The sequence below is a fragment of the Galeopterus variegatus genome, unplaced genomic scaffold, assembly GCF_000696425.1.
Source record: "Galeopterus variegatus unplaced genomic scaffold, G_variegatus-3.0.2 Scaffold3583, whole genome shotgun sequence".
Lineage (NCBI taxonomy): Eukaryota > Metazoa > Chordata > Mammalia > Dermoptera > Cynocephalidae > Galeopterus > Galeopterus variegatus.
The window spans coordinates 157241-178099 of record NW_007729694.1 but is presented as its reverse complement, the minus strand read 5'-3'; the positions used below and the strand labels follow the sequence as shown (position 1 = coordinate 178099).

Genomic DNA, 20859 nt, shown 5'->3' with positions numbered 1-20859 from the left:
TTTGTTTGTTTTTTTGGTCTGTATATCTGTGAGTGGAAAAGCAAGGGATATTGTGGACACAGCATAGAAAGAGCTCTTGTCTGAAAGACAGAAGCCAGGGAGGGTTGAAGGTCTAGGTATTCCACTACCTTTGGGTTCGTCATATCACTAAGGTCTTGCATTTGGGGCACCTGAGAATACTTTATAACCCTCTCCATTCTGCTACAAAATGTTTTCTGGCAAGATTTGATTTTAATTTTTAGAGTTACTGGTTGAACCAAGGTTATTGGAGGGAGGCATTCAGCATATTGATTTTTTTGTACATTAGGTAAAGGGACATTTATTTCTAACAGAGGAAATGGCTGTGTTAACTACCATAATGGCTTCCTTCTCCATTGGGAAGTTTGCTATTATTAGAGAGCACTAATTATGGCTTGAGCCTGATATAGCATGAGAAAGATATAAAACATAACTGTAGTTGGGTGGAGAATGTAAATCACATGGTGTATTACTGTCATTGTAGGAATCTGTCCTGGAATTTCTTGCAGTTAGGTCAAGTCGTGGTCATCCACAAAAGTTGGGACAAGGGTACAGTACAGTATAGCAATTAAGATTCTGACAAAGTAGAATTCATAGGAGCAGAGAGTAGAATGATATTTACCGGGGGATGGGGAAGATGGGAGAGAGGGTGGTCAAAGGATACAAAATTTCAGTTAGATAGTAGGAATAAGCTCAAGAGANGGAGAGAGGGTGGTCAAAGGATACAAAATTTCAGTTAGATAGTAGGAATAAGCTCAAGAGAGGTATTGTTCTACATGTGACTATAGTTAATAACAATGTGTTATGTACTTGAATATTGCTAAGAGAGATTTTAAATGTTCTCACAATAAAAAAAATGATAAGTATGTAAGGTAATGCATACATGAATTAGCTTAATTTAACCAATCCACAATGTATACATATTTTAAAACATCTTGTTGTACATCATAAATATAAGTATAATTTCTATTTGTCCACTAAATAAATTTAAAAAATAAAAAATAACATAAGCATACTTCACATCATGTTTTTATCTATGAACAATGTAACACCTCAAAGTTCAATGCTTTTGTTAAGTAAAGAATAACGTAGAACATGAAAATGTAACGCACAACTCAGAGCCCTTCTCTTTAAAAAAAAAAAAAGAGTCTGACACAGGAACCACATTGCTTGGGCTCCACAAAGCTCCTGCATTAATAAGTCTTATGGACTGTAGACATGGTATTTATCTGCTGTTCACTTGAGTTTCCTCATCTGTAAAATGGGCCTGATAAGAAATCTCACAGCTTTGTTGTGAAGAGTTGTGCATTAATATGTGTAAGCACTTATAACGGACCTCTCAGTCTTTGTTAAGCTACTACTTTATTGTTGTTTTGTTGTTATTGTTGTATTTTTGTCTCTCGGATGTCAAGGACTTAAAAAAAAAGTCTCAAATGAAAAGTAAACTATAATGCCATATGATCTTTATTTTTATTCTGCCATGTATGTAATCAGTGAAAGGTATTAGTGCAAATAGTGGTTGTAATCTTACAAAGAATTAAACACAATTGCCAAAAGAAAACTGATTCAATCATAGAATAAAGTGGTTTGAAGGTATTACTAAAGCAAAACTAGTCCTTGTCACAAAACTAGTCTGTCTCTGATAGATATAAGCCAGAGAAGCTTTCTAGGGTTTCTCTTAAAATGGTGGTCACAAACTTAGAGTAAGAACAGTTCTTTAATTTCCACTTTAATTCAGCAGAACTTTATTAGACTGAAATTAAGCGAATCCCAGAGAGGCCTGGAAACATAAATGATTATGAAATGTTATGGATTCTAAGTTGGGTATTTGGGAAGACAAAGATGAAGGCTAATAGTTTACACTTAGTATTAAACTCTGGCATTCCAATGGAAAAAAGATGGCTAGTTTGAATCAAATAATGAGATTTGTTTCTTATATAATAATATAATGATTTAGTTAAAAGAGCTAACCTGTAGTAGGTTTATTAAATTAAGCAATAAAGTTTCTCAAACAACTTATTGTTAAAATCTTTACAGCTAATTTCATTTACAATGAAATTAAATAAATAACTTTCTTTAAAAGTTAGACATGGGTTTTCTCTATTTTGGTAGGGGTTGAAAATGCCATGTCAGTGGATCTGGCTATGATCAGACCCCTTAATCCTGTTTTAATTATGGGTTCTTTGCTACTTCTAATTTCAAAGTTATTTGTGACTGACATTCAGACATTCATAGTAATTTTTTAAATATGTAATTTTACATAAGATTCCCCTCAAAGTGACCTTAAGACAGAGTCTCTAAATATAATTATAGGGAGGAAGGAACTACAAAAAAAGTCTCAAATGAAAAGTAAACTATAATGCCATATGATCTTTATTTTTATTCTGCCATGTATGTAATCAGTGAAAGGTATTAGTGCAAATAGTGGTTGTAATCTTACAAAGAATTAAACACAATTGCCAAAAGAAAACTGATTCAATCATAGAATAAAGTGGTTTGAAGGTATTACTAAAGCAAAACTAGTCCTTGTCACAAAACTAGTCTGTCTCTGATAGATATAAGCCAGAGAAGCTTTCTAGGGTTTCTCTTAAAATGGTGGTCACAAACTTAGAGTAAGAACAGTTCTTTAATTTCCACTTTAATTCAGCAGAACTTTATTAGACTGAAATTAAGCGAATCCCAGAGAGGCCTGGAAACATAAATGATTATGAAATGTTATGGATTCTAAGTTGGGTATTTGGGAAGACAAAGATGAAGGCTAATAGTTTACATTTAGTATTAAACTCTGGCATTCCAATGGAAAAAAGATGGCTAGTTTGAATCAAATAATGAGATTTGTTTCTTATATAATAATATAATGATTTAGTTAAAAGAGCTAACCTGTAGTAGGTTTATTAAATTAAGCAATAAAGTTTCTCAAACAACTTATTGTTAAAATCTTTACAGCTAATTTCATTTACAATGAAATTAAATAAATAACTTTCTTTAAAAGTTAGACATGGGTTTTCTCTATTTTGGTAGGGGTTGAAAATGCCATGTCAGTGGATCTGGCTATGATCAGACCCCTTAATCCTGTTTTAATTATGGGTTCTTTGCTACTTCTAATTTCAAAGTTATTTGTGACTGACATTCAGACATTCATAGTAATTTTTTAAATATGTAATTTTACATAAGATTCCCCTCAAAGTGACCTTAAGACAGAGTCTCTAAATATAATTATAGGGAGGAAGGAACTACTGACCTAGAATGAGTTGATGGTTTCCAGGGATATCTCATTTTCAGATTTTTCAGTTAAACTCCGTGGCAGAGTTTCACATTTCTGCAAGCCTGAGCAGACTGCAGAAGGGTTACCTGTAAAGATTATCATGTGGACATCACTTGTCTATTCTCACTACTGCATATTTGAAAACACTAGGGACCAAATATGGTTAACCACACACTTCTCCCTGGAGATCTGAGCCCTAAATATGCCTTTGGCCACCATGCTCTGTATTTCTTGAGAACAGTATGCTTACAACTAGGTGTCATTTGTCATAGAGGAAATGAATATTTGTTGTGCATAATCATTTTTGCTTAGGTTCAAAACTGAAAGGCAGTTATACTACTCAAAGATACAGGCTTAAAACATGAATTTTGACAAAATAAAACTTAATTCAGTGATATCAATTATAAATCACATTTTATTTAAAATAAATAAACATAACATTTTATTTCTTTGGTGATCTGTGTGCTATTGACAGTCTTTAGCAATTGCATTGTTTCCATCGTAAATGATGTTGTAAAATTATACAAGCCAAATATTTCCCCCAAATTTTAACATGTTTCATATTAAGCTCTGTTTCTTCATCTTTAAAATGAAGATATTGAGACTACATTATCTCCAAGACCTTTTCTGATACATAAGTCTGATTTTCTAAGTCTAATGTCCAGCCTGTTTAATTATTGAGAATATTCTGCTGAATTTCCAAATGCTTCTGGGATGTTTCATATTGCATGACTCTGTCTTACCAAATGATCCTCTCTGTTGACCACACCAAATATTATTCCATGAGAGCTCTTCCCCCACTCCCTGGATGTGGTGGCCCCCGGCACAGAGACGACCAGCCTTCACCTGCCAGTAGCAGGATGACATATATAAGGGGTCTAGTCATCCTGTCTTACCAATTGCATCTGTGTTTGGTCAACTGAGAGTGTGAAGTAGTAATCTGCTTTCTTCTCTTCTTTTTTCCCTGTGCATTTCCCAACAGAAAGGAGAACCCGACTGCTATGCGCTCTACCTGGAGACAACCGAGCAACTCACCTTTGAGATCCCCCTGAATGATTCTGGTTCTGCTGGCCTTGGGGTGAGCTTGAAAGGGAACAAATCCCGAGAAACTGGAACAGACTTGGGGATTTTTATCAAATCCATCATCCATGGAGGTGCCGCTTTTAAGGTGGGTATTAATGATGTTTGCCAACAGCTGTGAGGAGGTACTTAAAGATGTGGCCGTTGTGCTTGGGGACTGGATGAAGAAAGTGTCTGAAGGCTTCAGACCACTGAGGCTTTCCTGACAGATGCAAGAAATGTGTGTGTGAACAGATCTGTGGAACAATTGGCTGTTTTCATACCGTAAGTTATTTTTACTTCCTAGAGATAGTTCTAAAAACCCATCACAATTAACATTCTTTTTTGCGTCCTCCTTATTACTCTGTTAGGACTCCTCAGAATTTGTAACCTGACAGCGTTGAGGCTAAAAATACACAATCAAAAAACAAAACTAAAATCAAGTAAACATAAAGGCAGCAAATAAGAAAATGGTGCTTGCAAGAATAAAAGCTCAGTGGAGCCTGAGAGTGATTGTACTGTAAATTAAAGGTCATTTATCACATTTTATACACTTGAGGATAACTGTGGTGCCCAGAGAGCATATTTGCTTTTAAACACTCAGAGAATCTTATCCGTTTCCAAAAGAAAAGGAAGATCATGACTCTGCCCTTTCATGTTGGGGTGGGCAATGTGATTGTGGCTATCAACACAGTATAGTGGTTAACTGGATTGGCTGTGTTCAAATTCAGCCCCACCACTTGCTGGCTGTGTGAAAATGCAGCAAGGAACTTGACCAGCGGTCTCTTATTTCCTCTTCTGTAGAATGGAGATCATCAATAATGCCTGCTTCGTAGGGTTCTAAAGATTAAATAAATTAATACACACAATGCGATGAAAGCAGTAAGGTGATTATAGGGGGATACATGTTTTCATCTCTCATCACCATCATCATCATCTCCTGCCATGACATGAGACTACTTCGGTCTGAATCTTACCTTAGCTTCTTTCTCCCTCTGTGAAGAAGGCAAGTTGCTCATCCTCCATATGCCTCAGTTTCCTCATTTGTAAGATTAGTAGTGCCTATCTCCTAGGACTATTAAGACTAAAAGAGATAACACATGTAAAATGCTTACTTAGCCCAGTGCCTATAAGGTCTTGATATCCCTTTCTGCTCCACCGCTGTCTTGCGAGGAGGGCCACCGGCAGCCAGGGCGCCCAGCCGGAATGGCATGATCTTCAAGTCCCTCTGGGGCTGGCGGCGGCGCGAGGCCCCGCGATTCAACCAGCTGGCGGGAAGGTCCGCGAGGTGCCCCACGGTGCAGGTCACGCCAAAGTGCCCGCGGGCAGGGGCGTCAGCCTGGAGGAGCTAAGGGGGGGCGGCACCCACGAGAAGCTGGCTCGGACCATTGGGATCTCCGTGGATCTGAGGAGGGGGGACAAGCCCTCGAGTCCCTGCAGGCCACTGTGCCGCGGCTGGGCTGCTGAGTACCGCCCCGAACGCATGCTCCCCCGCAGGGAGCCCTCGGCCCCCCAGAAGGGAGACAGCCCTGCTGAAGGACTCAGGCCGGCCCCCAGCTGGCAGGCCCAGCAACGCGCTAGGGAATGTCTACGAGAAGGAGGAAGCCGGAGTCACCTCCGAGGAGGAGGACCTCAAGGTGTTTGCCGATCTTCCCACCGCCGCGCCGACGCCGGCTCCTCAGCATCCGGACCAGAGGGCCCAGGAAGCTGCAGAGCACCAGGTGGAAAAGAAAAAGTCAAGCCCTGTGGGGACTTTTAATAAACCAGCAAGAGGAAAAAAAAAAGGAGAAGCAGAGAGAACAGGGGCTATCAGGGGCTGGTGGAGGGGGGTCAGGGGTGGGAGGGGGCGTCGAGAGAAAAAATAAAGTGCTCAGAACGCGGTGGAGCCACGTCAGACGGACGCAGGAGCCTGCTTGAAGGCCACTGGCCAAATCAGGGACAACTGGAGCATCAAAATGAGTGGTGGCAGTAATGAATTATAACACATTGAAAGCAAAACATGAAAAATAAATAAAATACTCTTGATATTAAAGATGTGTTCCCTCTCCCACAGCAAAGCCAAGAAGGCCTAGTGAGACTTCACAGGGGCACTCCTGGCTTCTGGCTTTGCTGAAGCATGTGTCTTCTTGGGAAATGTATTATAGATAAACAACTCTTTAATTCATTTTTTGGATCAGTTAGCTTTTGTTGTGTAAGAAATAATCACAAAGTTTCGGTAATATACATCAGTAAGCTTTTATTTCTGTCATGGCTCTGCAGAGCACCTGGGAGTGGGGTGGGGGATGGGAGGATTCTGATTCAGGCTGGAGTGTCTCTTTATCACACTGTAGGTTTACAGGTCTGAGTGTGCCCCACATGCTTTACCTACCCGTTGGACCAGCAGGCTAGCTGAAGCATGTTTTTCTCATGCCATAAAGTGTCAGAGGACCAGTGGCAGTGGGTGAAGCCTCTTAATGCCTGGGCTCCAAACTGGCTCACTGTCACTTCACACACAGGCCATTGTCCAAAGAAAGTCATACAGCTGAATCCAAGGTCAAACTGTGGAAAACCACACTCCACCCACAATGAAGCTGTAGCAAAGGTGTGGATGCCATGAAGGGTTAACAACTGAGGGCAATCATTCTGTCACTTCACACACAGGCCATTGTCCAAAGAAAGTCATACAGCTGAATCCAAGGTCAAACCGTGGAAAACCACACTCCACCCACAATGAAGCTGTAGCAAAGGTGTGGATGCCATGAAGGGTTAACAACTGAGGGCAGTCATCCAATCTATAAAACTCTCCAACCTAGCTCAGAAATATGAAACTAGGAACAAAAGGGGAATAATAGTAATAGCAACAATAGCAATAGCAATTAACATTTGTTGTGCTTAATATATGTTGGACACTAAGATAAGTGTTTTAGGTGGATTCTCTAATTTTATTCTTCATATTCACATTAGATTATTATCATGCCATTTTATCAAAGGGGAAATTACAGATTGGAGTGGTTAGTGCCTCTTCTATGGTTACATAGCCAGGAATTGTTTAAACTAAGATTCAAATCCAGGCAGTCGGACTCCAGAACTGTGCTGCACTGAGACAAAAGCTCTTTCATATATCCGCTCACTTTCCTAGGGAGCGGGGCCCATCACCGGGAGTTGTCTTGTATTGTGCTTATCGTCCTTAGCCAAGCCATCTAAACATGTGCTGTTTGAAGATGAGTCCTTGGTCATGTCTTTGGATACCCATCTGCTATTATTATTCTTATTCTTAATGACAGCTCTATTTGCAGAATTTATTCCAAGTAAAATTGAAACTGAGATGACTTTTTGGAAATTAAAAGCAAACATCTTAGCGTTTTTATGGGCAATAACTTAAGTTCAAGCATATATTGGCAGGCAGGTTTAATATGTATATCCATGTTTGCGTAAGTGAGCATCTCCTTACCTAAGCAGTTTCTAACAGTCCTGCTTTTTGTAGAAAGATTTCACTTTCCATTTATGTAAATTTCTTTCCTGACACTGGTCTGCTGAGTCAGACAATCACACCATTAAAAACCACTGGACAGCATATTTATAGCTGATCTTAAACAGTAAGAGACATCAATCATGAATTTAGCCTTGTTGTGAATGTTTAGTATCCATTTGTCTTGTTTACCTTTTGCAGTGTAAAGGGTAGAGGCCTGATTTTTGCTCACAAGAAATCTGATTAACCAGGAAAAACAGAAAAGTATTTTTCTGTTCTCCTTTTTCTGTTCCAATAATCCACTTTTACTCCTAAAAAAATTGCCACCCAGTCTATGATTCAGGATTATGTCTTTAAAAAATTGTTTTGAGACTTTGTTCCTGTCCCTGTTGAGAAGATACAAAAGTAACAGACTGCAGTGTCCCTGGAGCAAAGAGTAGATAAGAATTGGGAATTTCCACACTAGCATCTGGCCCTAGATTTTTACCTGAAATCAACAAAATAATCTTTTTACCAGAGCACAATATTTTTCTCCTGGCTCTTCATACTACTAATTGGTTCTCAAGGTGTTTTTTCCTTTAGGGAAAGTGGAGTTTTGAAAACTAAACTACTTTTGAAAAGTATGACCAAATTCTTCCTGTGGATTCTGTATGTTATATTTTCCTGTGGGCTTCTGTTGGTATAAACAAAGATAGGCTACTTCTTGCCAGACATAAAACCACGGAATGGCTGTGACACTAATTGATGGCCTCCCTTTTCTTCCCCCTTACCTCTCAGGCTACTGCTTTCTATCATTTCATATCTTATTTGAATTATTTCTAGTAGAGACATAAATTATATTTGAAAATAAGAGCATCCAGTTATGCTACGATGCCCTCTTAAAAGTGAGTCCCTGACTCATTCTAAGGAGAAACTGAACAATATTTTTACCCTATTAAGAATTATTCAAATATTTAATCTCATCTTAATATTTAGCTTCATGTCTGCATATTAAGAAATAAAGCCCAGAAACTCTGTCTTGCATATGTCAGGCCATAGCACTTGGGATTTTGGGGTGATTAGGCAAAAGGAGCTCTTTGCAGGCCCCTCTGAAGCCTTGCTTTCAGCTGTGCCTGTTAGTGAACAAAGTGACCATTGACCACACAGCAAAATACTACTTCTTAGAGTATTGATGCTCATGTGCTTAAACAGTGACATGCATTATATGTTTGTGGTTTCATTTGAGTTTTTGTCATCCTTCCTTGGCATTTGTCCCTGAAGTACAGTTTAATTGCCTCTAGAAATAAAATATTCTAGATACAACTATATGTGTTAAGTTCTCCTGAAATGAGAACTATGATTGGAATGAAATTTTCTAAAATTTTTCTTTTGTAGTTGGAGTTTAAAGTGACTGTGGTGGCAGTGTTTCTAAATAAAAAGAAATACTGTCTTTGTTGCAGTTAGATTGCTTCTCGGCCTTTTGGCTAAGATCAAGAGTTGCAGTTAGGAAAAAATACCTGGAGAAAAATATTCCCCTTCCCCCAAACCCACAAAAAATTTGCTTTCTGTTTTCTCCAGGGATGTACAAAGAAAGTCTCAATGATCAGCTTGCAGACCTTAGATGTTTTCATACTCATTTGCTAAACATTTTGAATTCTGAGACCAGTGGCTTTCCTTTGCTTCGCTTTTGATGTACTATATTAACTAAAAATTTTCTAGCAAAAATGCATTTTTACATCTATTGATTATACTCATTTAAACTGCTTATTTTCCTACCTTAAAGAATCACTTCTAGAAAAAAAATATATAACTAGAAAACTGGTATTTTTTTTAAGTTAGGTAAGATATTAACATACTGTAGTAAGAATAAAAATCCCATGGAATCTGTTGTACCAGTTCTGAGTGACAATTTATTTGAATATACTGACGTTGGGAATGGAATGTGTACTATTGAAACCTTGAAATCATAAGGTAAAAATTAAAATTTAAAGGCAGTTTTTGCTAATGGTAAAAGTGTCATATTAGGTAGATTATTTAAGGACTCTTAAATAGAGAGAATGAATTTAAGAATATCTGTTATTCTCTAGAAAATAAATTAGCCAGGCTTGTGCTTAATAAATACTACTTGATGATGATGAAATTAAATGAAAGAAAAATGCCTGACATATCTAATTTCAAATGCATGCACTGAGAATATGAAAAAGACATAATTTATGTAATTTGATTCTTATGTGCTTAGAAAATTTGGGACGCTCCTTCTAAAAGATGCAGAATTTTATAATCTATGCTATTTAGTAATAGGTAAAAAGAAAGAATTTTACTAATACAGGCAACCTCAATATTTTAAAATGACTAAACTCTGAATTTTTGGAGAGAATTTGAACAGCTCTGCAGTATCTGGGAACATGGCACTTGATCCTGAATCTTCATGTTTCTTTGTAATATGGAACGTTTAACAGCATCCAAACTACTTAACAGGAGTCCAATAGGAGTTCTCAGTGTGAGTAATTTCCACCTCCATCTCTGCCGGTGTCTATAAATCATGTGGCACATCTATAATTAATGAGTTCAAAGGAAGATAAAAGGGACAGCTTTTTAAGGAACACTAATGTTAAATGATTTCTTCAACTCTTCATTTTTCTTAAAATTGATAACATTTCTACTGGTGAGAGAACCTTGAGGATCCTTACTGGTAGTCGGTGTCTTCCAAGCTTTTACCTCTGACAGAAGGACCAGACAGTTTGAGTGTGTAAATGGCTCCATTGCAAATCCTCAGTTGTAATAAGCCAAGCACTAACATTTCATCCTTAACCACAAAGATGTGATACATTTTATGGACAACTAAAAGCAGGAACTTTGTTTGGAAAAATTCATAAATTCATAATCACTGTAAGCCCAATAAGAGTTCTACCTTTAAAACCAGGAAACTGTTAACTTAAACATAACAAAAATATATTTTTAACCAATTTCCTTTTTTTAAAAAAGGCCGCACACAAATGTTACCATATGTTAATTCAGTCAGACTCATCATTTATGAATTTTCTACAGTAGTAACTACTTTATAAAAATAGGATATAGCATTACTTTTAAAATCCCTAATACCAGCATCTGTCATTGCTTTTCTTGCTGATCTTTATCACTTTTGCATTTTTATTTCATGCGTGGACTTGCAAATAAGAAATAAATTTATACTATGCTGAATAAAATTTGGGAACTCTGTATCATTTCGATGTTTGTTTTAGACTCCATGATTGTCACGGTGGGCTTGAAAAAATATGAGTTGGTAGTCCTAATTGATATGCCATGATAATGATGCTTTGGCTCTGAAATAGTACCTTTTTCCTGAAAAGCTATATTAATCTTCATTATGGGTATTTGTAGGATATACATACATATACATATATATACACACACATATACATACCTATATACATACATACACACACATCCTACAAATACCCATAATGAAGATGAATATAGCTTTGATATGTATATATATCCTACAAATACCCATGTGTATGTATATACACACATACATAAATGCTGAGATATATATATACACACTGTGTATATATACACACATACTGTATGTGTGTGTGTATTTGTGTGTGTGTGTATATATATGTATATATACACACACACACATACGGTGGTCGGAGTTTTATTCTAGGCACTCTGGTTTGGACCCATTTTTCTAGTGACTGATTTTAAGCAATCTCAGCACAAAGAAGAGCACAATGTATTAAATAGATAAGATAATTTTTAGTCAGTTGAAAAGGAGGCCACTGAGATTCTTTTTTATTTTTTGATAATTGTCCTGAGTTTTATTGAGTATGTACTGCATGCCAAATGATGTTCTAAGCATCTTGTTAGGTGCTGTCCCAATTAATCCCCACAGCAATCTTGTAAAACTGATACCATCTCCAATTCATAGCTGAAGAAACTGAGGCACAGAAAAGTTGAGTAGCATTCCTAAGGTTTCAGTGCTAATAAGGGGTGAAGCTACACGTGCAACTAAAGTTTAAATCCGTCCTCTCATAATTGCTTTGCCATACTGAGGCTGTTTTCAAATGGTTATACTTATTTTGTTTTTCATGTAGATTTCAAACTTTATGGTTCATTTTTTAAAAATTTTCTTTTTTAATTGACACAACAGTGCACATATTTATAGGGTACAAAGTGATGTTTTCATATATGTATACAATGTACAGTGATCAAAGCAGGCTATTTAGCATATCCATCACCTCAAACATTTATCATTTCTTTCTCTTGAGAAGATTTGAACTCCTATTTTCTAGCCATTTGAAAATATACAATTAATTATCGTTAAATATGGTCTTTTAGCACTACCATACAACACTAAAATTTATTCTTATGTAGCTGTACATTGTATCCCTTAACCACTATCTATCTGCACCCACCCACATCCTTCCCAGCCTCTGGTAACCACAATTCCACTCTTTACTTCTATGAGCTAAACATTTCTAGCTCCCACATATGAACGATAACATGCAGTATTTATCTTTCTGTGCCTGACTTATTTCACTTAACATAATGTCTTCCAGCCTCATTCATGTAGTCGTGAATGACAGGATCTCATTCTTTTTTATGGATGAGTAGTATTCCCCTGTCTATGTACACTTCCTTTTCTTGTTTCTAGGTTGATTCAATATCTTGACTATCATGAATAGTCTGCAACAAACATGAGAGTGCAGATATCTCTTCAATTTCCTGATTTCCTTTCCTTTGGATTAATACCCAGTAGTGAGAATGCTGAATCATATATGTTAGCTTTTTGAGGAACCTTCATCCACTTTTAGTTTTTTGAGGAACCTCCATCCAGTTTTCTATAATGGCTGTACTAATTTACATTCCCACCAACAGTGTATAAGATTTCCCCTTTCTTCACATCCTTACCAGCATTTGTTATTTTTTGTGTGTGTCCTTTTGATAATAGCCATTCTAAGTAGAGTGAGATGATATCTCATTGTGGTTTTGATTTGCATTTCCCTGATGATTAGCGATTTTGAGCATTTTTTCCTATACCTATTGGTCATTTGTATGTCTTCTTTTAGGAAATGTCTATTTGGGTCATTTGCCCATTTTTAAATTGGATTTTTTTGTTGTCATTTTTGTTTTTGCTGTTGAGTTGGTTGAGTTCCTTGTACATTCTGGATATTAGTCCTTTGTTGGAGGAATAGTTTGCAATTATTTTCTGCCATTCTGCAGGTTGCCTCTTCCTCCTGTTGATTGCTTCCTTTGCTGTGCAGAAGTTTTTAGTTTGATACAGTCCCGTTTGTCTGTTTTTGCCTTTGTTGCCTGTGCTTTTGAAGTCTTATCCATAAAATCTTTGTGCAGACCAATGCCTTGAAGCATTTCCGCTCTGTTTTGTTCTAGTAGTTGTATAGTTTTAGGCCTTATATATAAATATTTATTTTTAGTTGATTTTTGTATCTGGTTAGAGATGGATACAGTTTCTTTACTCTGTATATGGATGTCCAGTTTTCCCAGCGTCATTTATTGAAGAGGCTGCCCTTTTCCCAATGTGTGTTCTTGGCACTTCGTAAAAAATCAGTTGGCTGTAAATGTGTGGATTTATTTGAGTTCTCTGTTTTGTTCCATTGGTCTATACGTCTGTGGCTTCTGAGATTCTAATCTAGTCAGGCATTCATGCAGAATCTTCTTGATTCATATATAATGCATATGCCTTACACAGACTTTTTTTTATCTGGTTTTGTGGGCCAAAGTAAATTAAGAGCAGAAAATCAGGAAAGAGATAGGAAGGGATGGAGAGGAAACTGAAATGACAGGAAACAGAAAAAATGTAAAACAAGCACAGGATGTTATTACCACATAGTAGGCCAGTGAATATTTCTGATGATTCTGTCACTGTTTCTCAAAGTTTTTTGTTGAGGAAATTATCAGATTCAGTATGGGTATTATAAAGGCTATGAGTTGCAATATATTTATTTATGCCCTATATTTTTTCAGAAGGAATTTAAAATGAAAAGGATTATAATACATTTTGAAAACATGATATCAGAATGGTTTTGATTATGTACATGCTGATGCTTTAAAAAATATCCTTCAGTTATCCAAAAAAAAAAGGATATGCTGCTGAGACTTCACTGGTTTGCTACATAGAAATGAAGTGAGGCTCTTAAAATGGTAAGTGAATTAGATAAATAAATTTAAAATTTTACAATAGCTGAACAAGTAGAGATAGGGCTAGTACACAGAAAGTAATCATGCTTCACTTTTAGAATTATAAAGTTTCTCTGCACATGTGTTGGCATATCCAAGCCAAACTGAGTTCACAGATCTCTCGTAGTTACAGTTTGTAAGTTAAATAATTTGTTCATTGTAGATGAAGTTTACACTAGGTCCAAAGCATCCAACTGAAAAGTTTTTTCAAGTGACTCAGCTTAGCAAATGCTTCCTGAATATCTAGGGTTGAGTTAGGCAATATATAAAAGACTGGAAATCGTTTCATAATCTAGGAAGCTAGTAGCATGATTAATTAAATATACTAACAACTCTAAGATGATAAGGGGTATGATAGACAAATGTGAGATGTATCATGGGTGTTGAGGTGATGCAGCAATTAATTCTGCCTGGGGAGAAAACTATGAGGGAAGGCAGTTGCTGAGCCTCGCTTTGAGGGGTAAATAGATGTTCAGCAGGTGAGCAGGAATACAAATGACATTTTGGACAGAAGAAAGAGTGTGAACAAAGTCACCATGGGATGTACACCAGAATACAGTCTGTCTCTGGAAAATAGGGCTCTTATTTGGGAAGACTGGCTCTCTTCATATGAGCTGAAATTGTGTTAGAGCAGATGATTTAAAACATGTGCTAACATATATAGGTAATCTTTAAATCTAGATCCTACATGTTCCCGGTGTTGCTAGCTTTCTTTTGTTCCCCTTCTTTGTTTTAAAAATCTTATTTTTAAAAATCTCTATTTATTCTTGTACTTTCATTGCTATTGTTTTTAAATGAAGTTAAATGATTTCAATCTGGAATGTAAGGATCTTTTCTAGGCTGGGTTTTTGTTTTGTTTTGATTTTGCAAAAATATGGTAGGCAAATGCTGTCATGGGTGACTTTAGGGCCTGTAGAAGGATTTGTTCAGGATGATCCTCTCCCCCTATCAGGTGCCATCTTGCCTGAAGTCCCACCCTACGCCAGGGAAAGTCTGCTCCTTGGTCTGAAGTCAAGCTTTGGGGTTTGAGTTCTGGGTGTTGAAAATCTTCCAGGAGGCTTTACCCAGAGCCCCTTTAGAAACCTGCAGAAGCAGGAGCCAATATCTGGTCATGATTAATCCTCTCAATACCCTGGTCTAATGCAGACTGGCCTTGGGCTACAGCCAGCTGCCCCTGGGAAAGCCAACCCACCCCTGTATGCTTCTCTCATACTCTCCAGATGCTAGCTCTTTGCCAGGACTTTCTTACTCTCCCCTCTGTATTCATTAGAACTTTAGAGGCAAAGGAGTGTTATACAAAAAACTGGCCAAGAGAGTTGGATTAAGCCACACACTGTCACCAGTAACCGTGGCAGAGGTAGTACTTAGGCACCACGAAATACCACAGGGCCTGAGCTACAAGGTCACTGGACTCCATGGAAGTCATAAATATGCTTTAGAAAACACTTGAAATATCCTACAACATTATGACAGCCCCTCACTACAAAGAATTATCTGTGCCAAATGTGCAACTGTGGAGAAACCCTGATGTAAATATTTGTCTTTAAGTGATGAGCATTTGTAGCTTTTATTAGATTCTCAAAGTGGGGTAAGAGCCCCAAAAGTTTAAGAATTACTAGCAAAGTGGTTGAAAACATGGACTCCAGAGTGACCCAGACCTAGTTCAAATCTGCTTTTAGAAACATGACTTGTAACAGTTCATTTAACCTCTCTGAGCCTCAATTTCTTCTTTTATAAAATGGGAGCAATAGTCTTAAATGTGTAAGGTTGTTGTAAGGATTAATTGTCTAGTGCATGTAAAGGGTTTAGCACAATGACTACACAGTGTAGCAACTCATTAAATAATTATTGTCATTAATAATTATAGTGCCTTTAATAATCAGAACTCTGACTCTAGAAGCAACATAGCATAATGTCCTTGAACTTTAGAGGCAAGGAGACCTGGCCATGCTAGTACCCTTTGACAAGTCACTTAATTTCTCTGAGCCTCCATCTTTTTATCTCTTAAAAAGAAAGGAATAGTATTTATATCACAGGGTGGTGGTAAGAAATGAATGAGAGCGTGTATGTGGAATATTCTGGCCTATATTAGGTATTCAGTAAAAGGGAGGTGTAACTCAAACATTTTGTCTCCTAGTCCACTCTCCTTCCTACCGCGATTGAACCAGTTAGGGCTGATGAGATTGGAAGCCTTCCCAGGACATGGAGAAGGCCTAAACTTTGTACAAGTTTTTGAGTTTTTGTTTGTCCTAAAGTGCCCTCAGAAAGTTACTTTTTATCTTTACTCTGTTTTTCTTCTTCTTTTTAAAAGTTTTCATTTTCTTTGGGAATTTCTTTTACTCTTTCCTAGCTTGAGGATGGACAGAATTGGGCGGGGGGGGGGGGGTGCAGTATGGTGCCAGAGGTGGGGAACATGGTTGAGTTCTTTTTGCTTAGGGTTTTGATGGGAGTAAGGTAGGAAGGAAAGGGAGATTTTTCTTTGACAAATGCAAGCATGACCTAGATTGCAATGAAATGAGTATTCTAGAATTACTAAGTAACATCCTTGGATAGTTGAATTCACTTATATAGTCAGTCGAGGGTTAGTTTTCTAATACCTAAGTATTTACTTGAATATAATTTTAATAGAAAAAAACCATAAAAAGCTAATTTTCTTGGTCAAAATTATTCCAGAACAAAAAGGACATGCACAATTTTGAAGGGTATTTGATGAGTTTGAGTTAGTGAGTTCTTCATAGCATTGACTTCATTTTAGATCAAGACTAGACACTGAGATGCTTGGATGTGTGTGTAGCTAAGTAGGCAGACAGGCTTTTTGGTGCTCCTCCAGCTTGCTTCCTTGCTCTGTCATCCCCCTACACAGTTTCCTCTCTCCTCATCTTCTATTCTGTCTCTGCATTTCATATAGTGTTCTCTCCCAAGAGACATCTGGTGGCACATTGTTCTCTTGGGTCTTGAAAGTCTTTTTTTCTTGAAGCATTACCCCTTTGGAGACTAGTCATTATCATCCATGTAGAAGACAGAACATTTTAGTAAATAGAGAACACTGTAGAATTCAGGACTTGGGCTATTCTGTTCCAGCTCTGACCTTAATTAGCTGAGCAAGTCCTAACGTATGTGGAAGTACCTTCTCCTAATAGGTGTTCAATAAATGGTTTCTCATCCTCTTTGGGCATCACATTACTCATCTGTAAATGGAAGAAGTTACACAAGATGACCTTCTAACATTCCAGCTCTAAGTTCTGTGATTATATTCTAAATGTTAGGAAAACATGGTACTTACTGGCATCACCATTAATGAAATTACCCATAATTTATGTTATAATGATAAAGCACACACCACTACGATAAGCCTGAAAATGAAAGCATGTGGATTTTTATCGCACCCACAACTCTCTGGTGACACTTGTGATGAATGTGAATGTCTTAAAAAAAAAAATTCCAGCTGCCCTGAGGTGACCTGACCTGTCTTTTTGCCTGGGACTTGGTTACAGTAAACATGTCCTACTTCCATGTAATTCTGCATACTTGAGACTTAGAATGTAGTTGAAAATAAAAGTCTGTGCTTAATAGCTGTTGATAAAAGATTTGCAAAAAGTGCTGCTCTCATATCCCCTTATCTCTTCACTCTGACCCTGCCCCATACTTCCTTCAAAGAGAAGGTTCCCAAGAGGTTACCAGGTGGGATCTTGCTCAGATTTCATTCCCTCCATCTCTAGTGGTACTCATAAAGTTTCAATCTCTATCTTTCTTCTTCCTGTCATAGCGAATGAGGTGTCCTGCCAAGACTGTCTCTCTACAGATCTGAACACTAGACCTCACTTCCTGTTAGTAGCACTAGGATCTCGATCCAAGTCTTCTGCTTCCTCCTCCTCTTTAAAAACCACACATCAGTCTCCTGTCATCCTAAAAAGATTTTTAGTGACAGATTCAGGCCAGTAGCTCTCCTTCCATTACATGACAGAACAGAACAGAATAATTTGTCCAGTGGTGTCTCACTTTACATGACTAAGCCATTAAGGTTGTTTTTGTTTTACCCCATTTCAGGTAGGCTTAATCTTATTCTTTTACGTGCCTTATTCAACACTGGTTAACAAAAACAAAGAAATTTCTTTCCTGTTTGGCCTTTCCTGTACATCTCATTTCCAGACTTGCTCTAAACTAGGGTAAAGAAAGGTTAAGTGATATGGGAAAACAAGAGGAAGACAGGGAAAGTTGAGCTCTGTTGAGGCAGTCCTCTTAAATGGTCACATTCCTGATTTTACACCCTTCTCTGTTGATCCCGTTGCCTTGCGATCTCACCTTCTACCTCAAGTGGGTGTGTATTCCTTTGGGTATTCTCCTTTGAGGGTCTCCACAGTGCTACGTGGTCAACACCCTCTCCAGCAGGCAGCAAGTGCAGTGCATCTCCATGGGGTCATTTGAGGGCGTTAGCTCTCCTGGGGACAGCAGCTCTCACCACTCTCCCTTTTCCCTGCTGTCAACAGAGGGACTTCCTCTGACCATCTGCTACTGCATCAGTCCAAGTTTATCAACCTGTCTATGGGATTTCCCTCCCAAAGCTGTGCAGTTGGTTTCTGGTGTTCATTGTGTGTGTCTGGTTTTCTCATTTCTCAGGGGAGGTTTACTCTTTTGCATTTTATTCTGTTAATTTCAACATGGATCCCAGATACTTCTTACCACAAAAACTCTTTAATGTTTTCCTTTCCCTATTTTAGTGTTGGACAACTATAACCTAAAACCAATAACAAAGGGAATTGTAGGGGAAAGACTAAAGAGCCAAGATTGATGAAAGCCAGACTTAAGTCAGTTTTGCCATTGACTTGCTTTTGTGACCTGGGGCAGGTTACATCACTTACCTGCCTGGGTTTCCTTCTCTAAAATGTTTCCGAAAACATGAAATCTCCTTAACTTCTTGGGTTCTGTAAGAATCACTAGAGTTAATTTATGGAAAAATTTTCTGTAAAGGTAAATTTTTATATGTGTCTACTGTTATTTCTGTTAAATTTATTAGTAGCAGCACCAGGATGATAACATTTCCAGTTGCATCTGTACCTCAAAGAAAGATCTTTGTACCTGAGGGTAAAATGGTATATTAGTACATCTGTAAAATGGTATAGTACATGTCCGCAATCTGGCTGTCAACAGTTTAAACATCTTTCTTTCTTCTCATGCTGCCTGTTGGGAGAATGTACGGTGGTCCCCTCAAGTTCTTTCATAGGAAGAGCTGGCATCCCAGTTTGTTAGCTACTGCCGTAGACCCCAGCATATGAGGGACGCCTGGCTGAAGATGATTAGTGCCTAGAAGTGATTTAGACCAGAGTCTGGGCTGCATATCCACATGCCAAGGTTCTTTGTACTTTGTAGTAAGCAGTGTTCCTTCTTGAAGCTGCTGGGTGAAAGTACTCATCAGTCAGAGCCTCCCTGAAAGAAATTTGACTATTCCCTTTGTTAAGCTTTTCTGCCAGAAGATATCAGGGCAAATTGGTCCTTCACTGCACACCTCTGTGTTCTTTTGCAGACTAACAGACCAGCAATCTTGTGGTTGTGTTAGAGAAAATCATATCAGATTTTTTTTAGTCCTGTTTGATAGAGCTAGCAACAATATCTAGGGAGACACATTACTACTGTCAAGCACACAACATTTAAGCATGATGTCTCTCTCTGGTGTGTCTTAAAATGCAAACCTTCCCTTCAAGAGACATGACTGCCTCCTTTTGTTTCCAAACCTCCTTCCCTTGAGTCAGCAACATGGTGCCTGCCAGAGCAAAGGCAGAATCAGGCTAGATTAGCATGCTCGCCAAATATTTAGGTAAGAGGCAGTATACAAATATCTAAATTTTTGTAGCTCAGGACTCCAGGGTTTCTAAAAAATACTTTTACACAACTCATTGTTTTTAGTATTTGTGACTGTTTGATAAGCTGCAGAACCTTTTTCTGCCACGGAAAATAAAGCATTCCTGATAGTTTAATTTTTTCTTTTTTCATTTTTAAACTTGAACTTTTCCCTGAAACAGCCACATGTCATCACCATGCTTTCCTCTGTTTATTACTGTTTTTCTTTCCTCTGCCTTAGGATGGTCGTCTCCGAGTGAATGACCAGCTAATTTCAGTTAATGGAGAATCTCTTTTGGGAAAGTCCAATCATGAAGCTATGGAAACACTTAGACGATCAATGTCCATGGAAGGAAATATACGAGGGATGATCCAGTTGGTGATTCTGAGGAGGCCAGAGAGACCAATGGAGGTGATGCAAATCTTGATTTTCCTCAGAAAATTGCCCCAGTGGCCACCAGAATATGCAGACCTCCTCTAGTAGTGTGGTAGCTAGACTCATATTGATTCTGCACTTGGAAAAATATGCCCCAGAAGGGCTCTGATGGGTTTATGTGGGGAACAGGTGGTTGTATGTCTTAGATATAACTAGAAAGTGTAAAAATGTGCATATAAAGTAAGTCATTTATCAAATGTAACAGATCTATATTTTCTAGTTTTCCCCCCAGAAATTTCTAGAGTTCTGGACCTAGTCATAAACATCTTCATATATTTTTTAGTTGATGTTCTAGCAATGCCCATACCTTAGAAAGTTTCTAACCAGTTAACATGAATATCATTGTAAAGCAGTCACCTCTCCACATTCTTCTCCATGATGTGCACGTAGATAATATAGACCTGAGACCTAACAAATTTAAAATTTGATCTAAGCAAGCTGTTTGCTTCATGTTGTTAAATTAATGGAAGTCTTACTTTTTGAAATTTTTTAACATGATCTTTTATGGATTTGATACTTACCTATGAATGATAAATATAAGGTATTCTTGAATGCTAAAATCCCTAAATATTTCACTTACATACAAACAATAAATATAAAATATTTCTAAAACTT

General features: G+C 37.7%; 1 protein-coding gene across 1 annotated transcript in view; it reads left to right on the top strand.

Moving 5' to 3' along the window:
• PARD3B (par-3 family cell polarity regulator beta) overlaps positions 1-20859 on the top strand; it is a 201918-nt gene that overhangs the window by 61673 nt on the left and 119386 nt on the right. The window contains exons 7-8 of the mRNA XM_008585465.1: positions 4266-4451; positions 20050-20220. Of these exons, the coding sequence (XP_008583687.1) occupies positions 4266-4451; positions 20050-20220 (357 nt within the window). The remainder of the gene's footprint in view (positions 1-4265; positions 4452-20049; positions 20221-20859) is intronic.